Consider the following 15,532-nt stretch of genomic DNA (forward strand, 5'->3'; position numbering starts at 1 on the left):
TCGTTATAACTGCAAAGCATACCCGATCAATGCACATGCGTCCTTGATCCCGTCTCGGTTCAAATCGTCCCAAGAAGAATATAAAATCCTGTCACATGAATACCACGATGTTTTGGTGCTGCCATGGGCATCAAATACCACAAACGCTACTTCATTTCCGGATGAAATAATAGATATTCTTACCTACAAATATACAATTACAACATTAAAAGTTTTCATGAAACCTATATACTGTCCCAGTTCGTCGTGGTTTATACCATATCGATCGTCCTTCCAGTTGTTTAAAATTAATATGTCTAAGATATCAAAAGCTTTCGATAACCACATTGCAGTTATAGATATTCTGGAAAAGAACCAGCATGTCTATTGTTAATCGTAATGCATTTCAATGTTGTACCTCCTTCGAGAAATATAGAGACTTTATCATTCTATCTCTGTCTTCCTTAATTAGCATCCAAGACGCATTAATATAGCTCCTTCAAGAGATCTTACATGTAACCATTCTACTTACTCCCTTGATGTAATTGCTGGTCCAGGAATCCACGATACTAGACTTATACGGGATGGTATTGGAAGCGAAGGAGAAAGCGTTAAGGGTGTCGTTATATTCATTCACTGTATAAGTGTTAGTCCACAAGTCGTAAATACCCGACGCGGGGGCCACTCCATACGTCTTGGATACCTTCATCACAGGAAACCACCCTATGGATTTCAATTAGATATACTATAATCAAGTTTACGCATTAAAATGCATGGATGAATAATGTCACGTAAAAGCTATTTCATGGATGAATTACATAACATTGTAATACAATAATTTGCAAACATACATATACCTACATTTAACAAATATTGTAATTTCAAAGTTTATTTATAACAGCAATGAGGTGGTAACTAAAATTTGATGAAAGTTATTATTTGAAAATCTTACCATGGATGAATATACCCATTACGTCAGCTGTCGGGAATGCGGCACTATCGTATGATGATCCTTAAATTAGATTTTTTTATAAAACGGTTAATACTAATGGCACAACCGATACATTAGAACTAAAAGGGACTAAATTTCCTCATATTCTTTAACCTGTTATAAAATGAATATTCAATAAAAAAAATTATAAAGAGAGAACCAGTTCTGATAACAACACAATGTTTCGTGATTTCATATGAGAATTTTGTAATAGTTTGGACGGCTAATGTATATAAATATGTATGCGAGACCAAATTTCAATTTCAATAAAAAATAAATCAAAATATTTACTTCGTTACGTTTTTTTTGTACATGTATAAATATATACAATGTATATATATATATGTGTGTGTGTGTGTGTGTGTGTGATGGAGTACCTGATTCAGGTTGTCCGTACACATCACTGTCGCTGTAAAGGAAGTAGGGCTTTGTTGCTGCGTTGTCAAACGAACACGTGGTGGAACTCCCATAGTCTGAAACAAACATCCAGGCGTTCATGCCGGAACAGCTTGGGTATTGGTAGATGGTTGCGAACGATCGAATCCCATCCCTTTAAAGAAGAAAGAAAACCGTATTAGATATATTTATGTATTGCTTTTGTTTTTAGTTTAGTCTTATAAAACACACAAAGTTTTTTAACAATTCTTATCATAATTACGTCACGTTATATCCTTTGTGTTCTCCAGGAATTCACATGTATACCACGTACATTATCTTTTTTAATATAATAGAAACGTTTTTTGAGATAAAAGAAACATATTGCTTACATTAAATGTATCAATTCAATTATCATTCATTTAAGACTTAATCTTAATTTGTCAAATATTTACTTGGAATATGTATTTGAAGCTAGCTTCTAATTAAGACTCTACCCAAATGATCATGCAAATTTACTGCCACAATTTACCAATAATTAATATCAAAGTAAGCAAGCATAGACAAAATAGTGATTCTAATTGAATGTAGCGAGAGAAGTGCCTGATATGGTAGTAAATATATCGCAAGCCTTTGGGGAAGAAAGCAGACAAAATGATACCAGTGTCATCAATCTAATGTTATGGGAAAGTCATGACAGAGATCCTATTTATCATATGAGTCATAGTAGATTTCGTTTCTTTTGGTTTGAGTGTTAATGTTATCATTGTTCGACGTAATACAACTGGGAGCACGGTAGTCTCATGATAGATATAGAAATTCAATAGAAATGCATGTTAATTATATATGAAACGATGTTATTTCTAGTTAAAGTTGTGGTTAAGTATATTACATCAGCTACTAATATTTAATAGGAATTAACACTAGTATTAGACATAAGTTTGACATAATTATTATAACTTTTGATTTATTTTAGAAATATTAGTAGAAAAAATTAGAATAAAAGTTATGCAGACAACGATATAATTATGTACATGTAGCGATAGGGATATCAATGGATAAAAGCATATAGTTTAATATTTAGGTATGATGTGGACTCAACCTGCAGAAAAATGAAGAAACAAATTTTAGTCCAAAACAAATCTTAGTCTAAAAATAAATTTCGAACATTGATTGGCTAAGGTATATGATAAACGCAAACGCAGGTACTGTCTATCACTTCTTGTCTCAGATGTAACATATCTCAATGTCACATATTCGTATGCTTGAGAAACATACTAAGGTTTAAATTAAGTCCTTTGTAACACATTTATAAATATGTTTCATCTCATATTTGTCAGAAACGTAAGAAGGTAACAAAAGTCTACCTTTCATTCTATATTATTGTATGCTGACTTTGACATCGAGTGAATAAAGAAAAATTAATTAATTCTTTAAAATATCAAAATCAAAGCCAGACAAAAAACATAACAGTGATATATTTGCGCTTCATTTTCAGTTATGTACCACAATGAAAACATTAGTCAGTCTTATTGGTAACACCACAGAGTTCTAGTACTTTATATCGGCAACTCTGCCCTGAATATCTAACTCCAATCTTAGACGCTTACTTACCCAGTCGTGCTCACTGTTGCTTTACCAGCAGTGCCGATATCACTATAACTGGAAAACAGGATCTTGCTATCTTGATACCATGTTGTCTTTGATGTACCGACTCCATCGAACACAATCCAGGCCTTTTCCACACCGCCAGTGAAATATGCATACTTCACCTACAGATTTTAAAAGTATGTAGTAATGTCGTAAGAGTAGGTATCGATTTCATTCTTCATATATGGTACCTTTACAATGATAAAAAGGTTACAATTTAAAATTAATTTCCAGCGATCAGCTAATAAAAGTTTAACCTATAGTGCATATGGTGTCATATATACATTTTCAAGATGAATACTTTTTTGAGAAAGAATAATGGGGAAATATTAATCTGACTTACATTACGACAATGTAATACAACAATGAGATATGAAGACACATCTTCTTTTGAAACATTGACCATAAATATAAATTTGAAACACTATTTATACATCGAAAGCGCTGACTATATAATTATATACACTGACCATTATTCCATATGAATTTGGAAACTGATCTCATAAATAAAATAAAACACTAACCATGTATACAAAGGAAAACAATAGACCATATTGATAAATGTGAAACAACTGCATTATCGATAGAATTTTAATATACACCACGTCTTAAAATATGAATAAATGACCATATAGATATACATGAAACATTGACAATATCAATACATGAGAAACACTGACCATGTCGATAAATGTGAAGTCATCTGACCATGTCTCGACCACACTTGATTTATAACCGCTAGCTGGACTGTTTGTGATGGAGACAGCAGATTCCACTCCGTCATTGAGTGTTGATGCTCCATGCCATAAAGTCTCCAGACTTCCGGTAGTGGTGTCTCCCGACACACCTTTGAACACCATGTGCCAATCTGTGGCGAGGCAAAAGGATGTGTTTTCATAAACGTTCATGATTGTAGTATCATTGAATTTATAAAATTAATAAGCAATAGGTGTTGAAAAGAAAATGTTAATTATATAAGTGTTTCTATAGGTTGTATAATTCATACTGTTAAAAAAAACGAGGAAACTACATTATATTTTTTGGGTGCAATATCATAAATATATTAATACTAAATTTCAAATATAAAAACCCAAATGATCATAACTACAATATCACATCAACTTGTGGTCCGTGAGTTGAGGCAGATAGTATAAATTGTATTAAAACAAAACTGATCTCAACAGGGGCTCGAAAGATGTACAGTGATGACGCTAAGGAATTGGTTTTATTATTTCTTAAAGTTCTATAAATATTTATTTTACTATACAGAGTTTAAGCTATTCATTTGAATTGATGGCGGTATGGGGGTTTGTATGTCAAAAATATCACATCTGACTTACCCATCAGATAAATAGCCATGCAATCCCCAGTTGAAGTGTCCGCTAGAATTTTAACATAAACAAACATAATTAAACGTTTTATATGCGTTTTGTACAAGAAATGTTCACAACTATTTGGTAAGTATGATAGTAACACTTTCACTTTTTTAAATACTGACTTGCTCAATTATCAATCGAATTAAGCGTGATCATGAACATGATGTTCAAACAACATCCCATATGGGTAATGCTATATATATTTGAAATAAGATCAACTGCTCTACGCCTGCAAATAGATTTCATTATTTGGTCATTCAGTTATTTGAACATCACTGTATGAATTGGTCATTCCATCTTTTTCCTATTTGTCTATGGTTATTTTATATGAGTTCAAAACGATATAACGTCACATTGGCAACCAGTCCGCACGATGAATTGACTGGATATGTAAACATAGGATAGGTCATAGTAGACTTACGGGAGGACCACTGAGTCCGAAAGCCTGTGTTCGAGTACAGCATGTAAGGCATCGTGGTACCGGTACTATCAGACTGTGAACATCCGCTGCTTGCCCCAAAGTCTTTGAACATGAACCAGCCAGTCTCATTGACACACCCGGTATAATCACTACTGATGTGGAATAACCTTTTGTAGTTATCACTAGAACTGAACATAAAAGAAACAAGAAAACAAGAAAATAAGAATCATTAGGTGTCGTTGTCACAATTCGTAACTAGGACCAAATGCATAATTAACATGTTTACATACTAAATAAACAAACGGCTTTTGCGTTTCAAGGTTGAAGCGTTCTCCATTGCAATTCAACCTTTCCAAATGAAAGAGGTTCGCACAATCGTGCCCATGATATATCATAAAAGAGACAAATTAGTTAAAGCATGGGTTATCCGATGATATCGTGCACTCGACATTCTATAAACATTGAACATTAAACAACCAATATATGTAACTATTTTAAAACGCATTCAACCTGAACATGAGAAGAATGCAACAAGTGTTCGACAAAGTATCTATTTTCGAGCTACTAGTATAGTTTTTTTTGTTTTTGTTTTTTGTTTTTTCACTCAGAGTTTATTTAGAATACTAAATTTTTATTGTGAGCATTTTATTTTATTTTTTTCCATACAAATACCGATACAAGCAATGTAAATAAGTAAATAAGCATGCATACATTATACATGTAGACAAGTACACCCATGTGCATACATACCACATGCATGCATACATACATAACATACATACATACATACATACATGGATACATTTTTTGTAGATCCGGCCTTCGGCTACCACTTGCCGAAGGGTAAATTGCGCTCCATTGTGCTGTATAGTTTAATATTTATCTACTTTGTTCCGCATTACAGTTTGTATCCAATTATATAATCGTGTTGGTTTTGTATGTCTTGATAAAGGGGCAGATTGCCTCGAAAATTTGACAATTTTGTTTTGTCCACACGGTTGGAATTACTTCCTTGTCCATACACATACATACATACATACATACATACACTAGTTTAGTGTGTCTCTAAAATAAGTCTGTCTATGACGGTTTATGTATGCCGAATACTCACTCTACTGTACAGGTAGTATTTCCGTCCTCGATATCATTCCAGCTGGAATCAATTATTCGTGAGCAATCGAACCAGTCGTTCTTTCCTTTACCAGTAACATCGAATGTAACATAAGCGACTTCGGATCCACCCGAGAAAATACCAAGTTTAGCCTTGAACAAAATAAAATATACTAATATTCCCAGTTTGTTGTTCTTTTACATAGTCATTACTTTTTGGAAATTCCGAAAACATTTCAGCAAGATCAAAACCTATATGGTCGTTAGTCTACTGACGAGCAAATCACATTGAATTGTCTATTCGATCATTGGCAAGTATTATTTAATGTTCTCACGCTACGCCGCTGTTAATGTCGCCATTTATATATTCATTGTTCTTTTTTCCCTTTACCTTATCAATAGAGAAAAACGATAGAAATGTTACGATAAACATCTTTCTACTTGTAAAATGAGTAAATGATATCTAAACTATATGTAGAGCACATTTTTGTTACTAGTTTACCTAAAAACAAATATCAACAATTCTGTACTTACAGTAGAAGCCGTAAGATTGGTGCCCCACTGATCCAAGATAGCCGACTTATAGAAATCTCCAGAAGCGGCAAAATCAGTCATGGTTGAAGTGACCCCCTCATTGTAAGGGCCACTTGATGAGTAGAGTGCCATCACATCAGCAACACCAGAGGGCATAGTTGCGCCCCGAGGGGCTTTAAAAACGAGTCTCCATGCTGAAAATATGTTGTAATATTAAGTTCTGGTAATGATAGTTGAAGTTCGTTTATTCTTCCTAGCAGAGATGAGATCAATGTTCACTTTTGACACTATCATAATCCTTGACAAAGTTATATTCAAACAAAAATTACAAAACACACTTTACCTTTATACATTTATATCTTTATGTTTTAACATTAAAGCTCTACTTACGTCCCCTTGGCTCATCCAACGTGCGGCTTTCTATGCAACAGAGAATATAACACAGATAAGGCAAAATGATTTTACGTGTCAGTCAGTTGATAAATTCATCGATTTGGTGACGACTGGTTGTGAAGTAAATTATCCCGGGATAGTTAATTAACACTTTTTCGCAAAAAGCATTGTGTTCTAAAGCTAAAACCTAATCTTCATATGCATTGTCAGATTATAATCATATATTGAATTTAGATTAATATGAGATCTGGTAAATGAAAACAACAAATCTAATTTAAGAGTATTTGCATGATATTTCTAGGCAATTCATTATAATTTTATCTATGTTTTTACATACTACTTACTTGCGCAGAAATACGTGATGTACCCGGTCTTGGCGACTGCCGGGTAGGATGGGCAGGGATCTCCACCAAAGGTTGCGTCATTGAATATGACATTGCAGCTGGAGGTAGTGGAGTGGCATGCGGTCACCATTTGACTGACAGCGTCCGCCGTGGAACATGGGGTGCTAAGGTGGCCATAGAAAGCGTCATATATGTGGATGTAGAAATTTGAGTGTGGAGGACAAACCAAAGTGTAGTTGTCACCCTCGGCGATATCTCCGGTGGAATATTCTACAAGTAATACAATAATAAAATCGCTACACTAGTTTATATCAAATTACAGTTTGTGTGAAAATATGCTGCGCAAGGTTAATTTGCCTTTTTGTTATAAACACTAGTCCCATTAATATAAAATATTTACGAATACAAAAATTAATACAAAACATCAACACAATATATTAACATCTCATTAACAACAAAAACCAAATTTTTTTAATAACAACAATAATACAACACAATGATAATAATAAATATCTGTTAGTTCATTGTACAAGTATAAGAAAAACATACATACCTGTTTGTGTTTTCAGACACATGTATTAAAACATTATAATATTTATGTGTAATAAGTGTTTGTCTAAACTGTGTTAGGAGAAAATTTATGGAATGTGTATTTTCAAATTTTGTGTTGGCTTTGTGTTTCTGTGTTTTCCTCATATGCGATTGCCGCCAGTATTTTCAAACCACTCCATAGTAAAATCATAACCACTCCAACCTGACTCATTTTGGGTTAAAGTTAATCATGAATTGTAAGGAAATCTGCAAACATGTAAACATGGAAGCATTAAATCACAGTACACGTGTAGTTAGTTTGTGATTACCATAATTCAAAAAACATACAGATATAAGAATAGTCAATGAACGTAGCAATTACAAAGATGGTATTTTAATAAAACAAATCAAAACATTTTATATGTGATCCCGTTTGAATGGACATATTATAGGGAATATTATTAGTCTTCGGATTGTTTTTCGAAAATACACTTACCTTCAATTCATGCAAAAAATGGTGAAACCGCCGACATTACATTATTCCAAACAATTAGATGTATATTTATGTAATTGTACATATTTATGAAAACAAATGAGCAGATTTTGAATAATATTTAAAAATTAGGTATATGCAACTTTTGTATAGGATTATCCATCACATAAACCAATATATATATATTCAAGAAACAACATCTATTGATAGAGTCAACGGATAATAAGGAAATGAGTATATATTTACGTGAGCAGATGTCTAGGTGCGTTGGGATACAGTAGAGAGTCTGGTTATGGTATCCCTCACAGTATATACCATCCGCAGCAGTTATCGGGTTGTTACAATACCGTTCGCGGGTCTGTGTGCCCTGGGCGTAACAAGTCGTGCTACAGTCCGTCCAAGCTGTCCAATCGGACCATCCGCCATTTTCTGAAACAGACAATACACATTTAAGGCTTAAAGTACCATGATAGGAATAACTTAATCTCAAAACTACTATAGCCAAACGGAAGTGAAATGTATTGGCAGACGGCCCTGAATAATTCACCTTTGAAGAAAAATTCATAAAACACGATGTAATCAACGAAATATGAATCTAATTAAAAACTAGGACAAAAACGATAGTCTAGAAATGTTCGAATGGTGCTATTAAAAACATACAGATATTGCAAGAACAAAATTGTCATTTATATTAGTTTTTAATAAACAAACATCTTCGAAATAGAAATGGTAAAAAAAGCAATGCGAAATTTTGTGCTGATTCCTAACCTACAAATCAGCAAAACCATCAAATGACTACATGTACGTACGGTTTTGACATTGTCCGCCATAATAGTCTCCGACACACGCACAATGGAATCGAGCTCCCCAATCATAGCACGTGGCTCCATTCAAACACGTGACAAGTCCGCACATGTTGTCTCTAGCTGTATTGATCAATCAAATCAAGATTATTAATTACTCCTAAAAGATATACTTCTTTACACATTTTAAATATTGTGTTTCTTGTTAAAGTTGCAAAATTGTATTTGATATCTTTGTATAGTTCTGTGATTTAGATTTGATTGAACTTAACCAATGTATAAATTTCCATTGCATGTTTTTTTTTTTTTTAATTGAATGAGATTTTCTATTCTTTATATATCTACATGTATATATACATATCTACTTTTTAGAATATAAAAATGTAACCTACTAATTGAAATGGCAAACGCGTCGGCTACGACCATATCTATCAAAAAAAGAATTACAGACATATAACCAAATATTTTCATATTAATAGTATGAGAACAAAATGAAAGATTGAAAACATTAATTGTAGAAAGCCTTCTTTTTTTAATCAATCTATAAGGATATAATTTAGGTTTTTGGAGGAACACTTTAACTGGATTTTGTTTTCAAATTATTTGCAAACTAGGGTTTTCCATCACCAATAAGCGCTTTAAGTCTTGAGTCAGCGATGAACAAAAATACATGTAGAACCATTGACTTGTTGGTATTTTAGAATATCATAAAATAGCATAATTTTCAGAATATCTTGCTAAACAAACCATCATTTGCTTCAGAAAAGCCTGCATCGCTGTACAAAGGAAATGGACGTGTTGCCTTTGAGTCAAAAGTGCAGGTACTGCCTTCAATGATCCCAAACCAGCCGAAGTTATAGGCACAGCCAGAACCGTAGGTTTCTTCTATATAGAAATGTCTGTTGCTGTGTCTGCAAATAGATTATCATTTTCTCATAAATCATTAAGTTCAATTTACCATGGAACGTACAAACGTACAGGACAAAGCTAGTTTTATCTATACGACCAAATCCGCGATATTCAGTTTATAGCGGCCTATACATATTTGCTTAAATTGATTAAATGCTCCATCAACGATCAGTATCATTTTCGGACGCGCCATGTTTAGCGATCCATCTATATACGGTCAATTACGATGAGTAACTACCACACTAATTAAACCTGCAACACATGGATGGGTTGCTAGTGGTTTCGTACATTTTAAAACTCACACATAGGTAAACACTTAGGCAAACAACTTATTAACTGTATTATGAGAATTTGATAAGGAAATGGCAGTTACTGGTTCTAAGGTAATGTTTATAATCATCATGCTTACCCTGCTATAGAGCAGTGTAGAACCGATGTGTCCCTCGTCAGATCAGCATAGGATGTATATATAATTCGGTCACAACTAAGCCAGTTTAACTTTGTAGTCCAGTGCGCATCAAACACTACGAATGCTACTTCCTGTCCACCCGAAAAAAAGGAAATTCGAACCTGAAAAGAAAGAACGAATAAACAAAATGAGTATTTAATTTTTACAAAATATGTCTCAGAATTATAGGATTTAAAAACCTGATACATATTCTCTAGAGGAGTGAGCTTTATATAGTCAAAGTACTTTGTTGCAGAATGGAAAATTAAAGAAGTTGATTATCATCTTTGAATAATAAATCGTCTAACATAAAGAATGAACGTTTCCAATTAGTTACAGGTAATCACCGTAGTTTTCTCCTGTACTCTGTAATATACCTTTTGAAACCATCACTGTGACTATTTATTTAAGCATAATATTATACCATGTCTCTTGTTCAGCCCATTTAGATAATAGCTCAGCCAAACATATCGAGGTTTTGTTTCACTTACTGCCTGTTTGTAATACAATGACCAGCTATCCACAATACTTGACTTGTACGAGGGGGTCCCGGTCGACATAGAATACGCTTGTTCAATATATTCGTTAAGTGTGTAGGTACCAGTCCATAGGTCATATATACCAGAGGCTGGGTAAACGCTTTCTCCATTGGCTACTTTCATCACAGGAAACCATCCTAGATTCATCAAATTGGGAACATATCATATTTAACAATAGGAAATTGCATCTGCTTGGGTGGTATTTAATTCTTGTTATTGTGAATGATACCATCTAGCAAATGAAAACTGAAGACGCACCTATATTAATTGCTTCATCGTCGTCAATTTTCGAATCATGTTTTCATCAAGTACATCGAAAAATCTCACAATTAATTTTCATGAAATCTTCATTAAAAACAGAATGTCCATGCATTAACCATTGTTCATGCTGTATGAAATTCATATTCTATGGAACCATTTTTCTTGACTTTCCATTATATTGAATCAAAAATTAATTAAACAGTACAATTTTGCCTTGTTTACTATCTATAGCAATGGTATCAACAGGCATATATCATCACGTGACTCCATACTGCCTGATGATTAGCTACATAGTCGGTTATAATGTGGCCATAATGATCCTAATCCGCTTCCCCAGTAATCTATTGTGATATCAATGTAATATGACGCCATGTAATTATAAAATAATTGACATCCTTAAACTCATTTATATATGCGATAAATGCAAAGTAACATTTATGGATCAATACCTATAAGGCGGAATCACACATACCCGTTATAAATATCCCAAGTACATCGGCATATGGAAAGTTGACACTGTCCCCAGGATGAGCCTGTAAAGGACATTTAAAGAATATTAAAGATCATGTCAGAAGTTTCGTGTAGCCAGTTGAACGTTTTGGTTCATGGGAACTTAATAATGTTTTAAAATTCCGAACAAATGAAGAATCATACAAGAATTCAAAGTTTGAGCAGTGACTTTTGGAAAAGGAAACTTAATAATATGGTATTTTTATAGTTTCATGGTAACAGAAAAAGTATTGAAAATGAAAGATTCCCATTAGCAAAAGGCACAACTAGAGCACTAGCCTAACATGTACAGAAAGTTTCGTGTAGCCAAGTTGAACGGTTTTTGAGTTATAGCCCGGAATAGAAAGGAAACTTTAATAATATGGTATTTTTGAATAAATTTCTATGGTAACAGAAAAAGTATCGAAAATGAAAGGTTCCCATTAGCAAAAGGCACAACTAGAGCACTAGCCTAACATATACAGAAAGTTTCGTGTAGCCAAGTTGAATGGTTTTCGAGTTATAGCCCGGAATAGAAAGGAAACTTTAATAATATGGTATTTTTGAATAAGTTTCCATGGTAACAGAAAAAGTATTGAAAATGGAAGGTTCCCATTAGAAAAAGGCACAACTAGAGCACTAGCCTAACATGTACAGAAAGTTTCAGAAATGAGACACTTCACGTGATGAAATACATGGTAGATATCTCTCTATATAAATGACACGTTGGCGTTGTGCAAAGATCTTAATATAATTTTACATTAACATCCAAACCAAAGTTCCCTCTTCATATTTCATACAACGTATAAATGAAAAAAATATTAGCAAGTAATTCAAAGATCACAAAACAACCTAAGGGTTAGACCTAGCAAATCAAACGTTACAAAACGTACTATCTGATTGGCTAATTCTCAGCGTAAATCTTAGAGTATTTCATATTCCATAATTATTTATAATTTATCCATCATTTATTATGTAAAACTTGAATTAGAACTGATCTGGTTGTCTTCATATATTCTAGTTAAAACGTAGATATAAAATCTGGATTTTCAGGATCAGCCCATGATCAGTATTTTAACCAATACTATAATGTATCGTACTAGACTCTGGTTGTGAGGCCGTTCCGGTATTACTGTACAGAAAATATGGGCGCGTTCGCACGTTGTTGTCAAAAGAACATGTAGTACTTCCAGATGAGTCATCCAATACCAACATCCAGGCTGTCATTGCTGAACACGACCCTGGCTGTTCTATGATAGCAAAGGTTCGCGTCCCATCACTGAAACGACAATTAATAAAATTTAGATATGATACCTAGCTACAATCTGATTGGAATCGTCTATTCATAACTTCGTTTAGTATTTACAACACTATAGACAAGTATTCATATATATATAATTATCACAAAAAGACAAAGAAATAAGTGTTTCGTAATATTGTAAAAATTTGAATGAATCTGATCTCAAGTTATATACATGTTATGTACTACCTGAACTAAGGGAAATAGTTATATTTTTAAACATCTTGTCATCTATATTTCAAACATACATCGTTGAGAAATCATGTGTGTCATTATCAGAAAATACAGATGTTGCATCGGAGATATGAACACAACATATTTACCCCGAAATGCTTGCTGAGGTGGCGTTAACAGTGGATCCATATTCCTCAGAATATAATATGTTGCCTGCATCCATCCAATTATTTTTATCAGTATTGGTACCATCAAATACCACATGGGCTTCCTCAACTCCAGATGTGAAGAAGGAATACTTAACCTAAAAGTATGATATTGAGTTCCCATAAAGTTTTGTCAATTCAGTCGAAAGTGCTAGTGTATCGAACATACGTTATGTTTAGGTCAACTTAACTTGAACATTTCTCTGCCAACAACCAAAATGTAAAAAGGACATTTAACATTTTGAAATAAAGATTGCTTTTAATTGTTGATCTGTGTTTGCATATCATGATATATGACCTGATAATCTTTATTTCAGAAAATATATAACTGTTAAAATACAATGTAATAAATAAAGTCATCAGTATTTTTTATAATGGACAACCCACCTGATCAATGATTGTCCAGTTGCTTGACCAGTCCTCCACTACAGCAGATTTGTAGGAGACAGCCGGAATTTTACTGACCGTCTTAACCGTCTCGTCGCCGTTATATTCCGTAGTTTTTCCCTCCCAGAGGGTTTTCAGGTTTCCAGCCGAGGGGGTAACGCCATCCACACCCTTAAATACCATATGCCAGTCTGTGTGAGAGATAAAACAGATATACTTTAGTATACGTGATAGAGTGCTATGTTAACCCAGGAATGTCTAAAGTTTCATTGCGTAAATATCAGACTACATGTATATCTTATTTCACCGACAAAAGGAGGTAAGTTGTAGTAGATACAAAATAATGAACCTTTCTTGTTTTTTTCTACGATATACGTATATGATTTCATTCAATATCCTGTGCGAATAAGTGCATTGAATCATCGTTATAGACAAAATGGATTGATGTAAATGCTATGTCTGATATTAAAACAAAAAGTTTTCTTAGAAAGACTTACATACCTTGAACAAATATGGCGACAGCATCACCATATCCAACGTTTCCTGAATAAAATCCATATAATGCAGTATTGTTATTGCTACCAGTAAAAAGAATTGATAATGCTTTTACCATGAATACTTTTTTTTCATCGTGATCGTTCAATTTAATATAGAAGTTTCAAGGGAGACAACGCATAGAGTTTTCATAAAGACGCTAGAGTTAAGATGGATGCCCCAAGACCTTCAAGCGCAAGTGCATGGCTTAAGCTACTGCATCATACTGAACAGAGAGTCTCCTTTGAGGTGGTGGATATATAAATTAATTTTATAAAAATAAAAAATAGATTCCTGATTAATGATAAATACAGATTTAGAGAATCGATTTTTACTCATTATACTAAGGCCTAGTCATAAAAAGCAGTTGTTTCTTGAAAAGTAATATATATAACTCATCTATTAAAGATTTTTCCATCGCCGACAGGGCATAAACGATATCTACCATTTTAACAATAACTGATGTATAATCCTGTATATTGTGTATATGTGTCTAATTAACACAAAAATACATATAAAAATATACTTTGCTTTTGGTGCATGCATACTCAGTACTTCAGTATTAATGCGTACTTCATGCGATTAATTATTTATTATCATCTTGAATTAAATAAGAAGCTCAATCTTTTCAATAGTGATACTAATGTAAAGTAAGTAACTTTTGAAAGTGAACTAAAATACTAATTCGTCTTCTCCTGTTTTAATAAAGAATATATACCATTCGTCGGCGATGGAGCATCTTTAAACAATACATATATCATGAACCACTGATTTTATTTTATGACAAATTTAACTTTGACGAATGCTTGATTTACTTGTAAAGAAATGGTCAAAAAAGACAAACCTTTTAAAATTGTACAGAAGATGTATAGCAAAAGAATAACTGTACAGAAATAGCGAGTACCGATTATATTGAATAATGGGTTGATTAGAAATCGTCTACCACCTCAAACAGTTCAGCTAACCTGTATTCCAGGTGGTCAGTGTACTAGCTGTCGAGTAAACAGCATACGGCATAGTCCTAGATCCGTCAAAGGGAGCCCAGCCACCACAACCGCTGGAGGAGCCATAGTCCTTCATAAACATCCAACCTGTAGCCGCGCTACAGCCGCCATGGGTCGCGCTTAGGTAGAAACTGTGTTTGAATGTCGAATCGGCTGTATATCTGTAAATGATTTTCAGCATATATCCATTATATTTCTCATGGACCATTTTTATTCAATTTTCTTTGAAATATATTGAATGACAAAGCTAAATACACAACATGTGTTGCAGAAGTGTCCAT

General features: G+C 33.5%; 1 protein-coding gene across 1 annotated transcript in view; it reads right to left on the reverse strand.

Annotated features, from left to right (window-relative positions):
* Window positions 1-15,532, reverse strand: part of LOC138321564 (uncharacterized) — an 80,229-nt gene that overhangs the window by 39,003 nt on the left and 25,694 nt on the right. The window contains 25 exon segments of the mRNA XM_069265324.1: window positions 23-183; window positions 512-702; window positions 932-991; window positions 1,348-1,520; window positions 2,960-3,117; window positions 3,676-3,863; window positions 4,336-4,377; window positions 4,793-4,980; window positions 5,904-6,055; window positions 6,437-6,630; window positions 6,827-6,856; window positions 7,174-7,443; window positions 8,444-8,626; window positions 9,007-9,123; window positions 9,393-9,428; window positions 9,748-9,911; window positions 10,319-10,479; window positions 10,849-11,033; window positions 11,630-11,678; window positions 11,680-11,690; window positions 12,747-12,925; window positions 13,270-13,424; window positions 13,714-13,904; window positions 14,215-14,256; window positions 15,213-15,412. Coding sequence (XP_069121425.1) covers window positions 23-183; window positions 512-702; window positions 932-991; window positions 1,348-1,520; window positions 2,960-3,117; window positions 3,676-3,863; window positions 4,336-4,377; window positions 4,793-4,980; window positions 5,904-6,055; window positions 6,437-6,630; window positions 6,827-6,856; window positions 7,174-7,443; window positions 8,444-8,626; window positions 9,007-9,123; window positions 9,393-9,428; window positions 9,748-9,911; window positions 10,319-10,479; window positions 10,849-11,033; window positions 11,630-11,678; window positions 11,680-11,690; window positions 12,747-12,925; window positions 13,270-13,424; window positions 13,714-13,904; window positions 14,215-14,256; window positions 15,213-15,412 — 3,480 coding nt within the window.

This window comes from Argopecten irradians, chromosome 1 (assembly GCF_041381155.1).
Source record: "Argopecten irradians isolate NY chromosome 1, Ai_NY, whole genome shotgun sequence".
Taxonomy (NCBI): domain Eukaryota; kingdom Metazoa; phylum Mollusca; class Bivalvia; order Pectinida; family Pectinidae; genus Argopecten; species Argopecten irradians.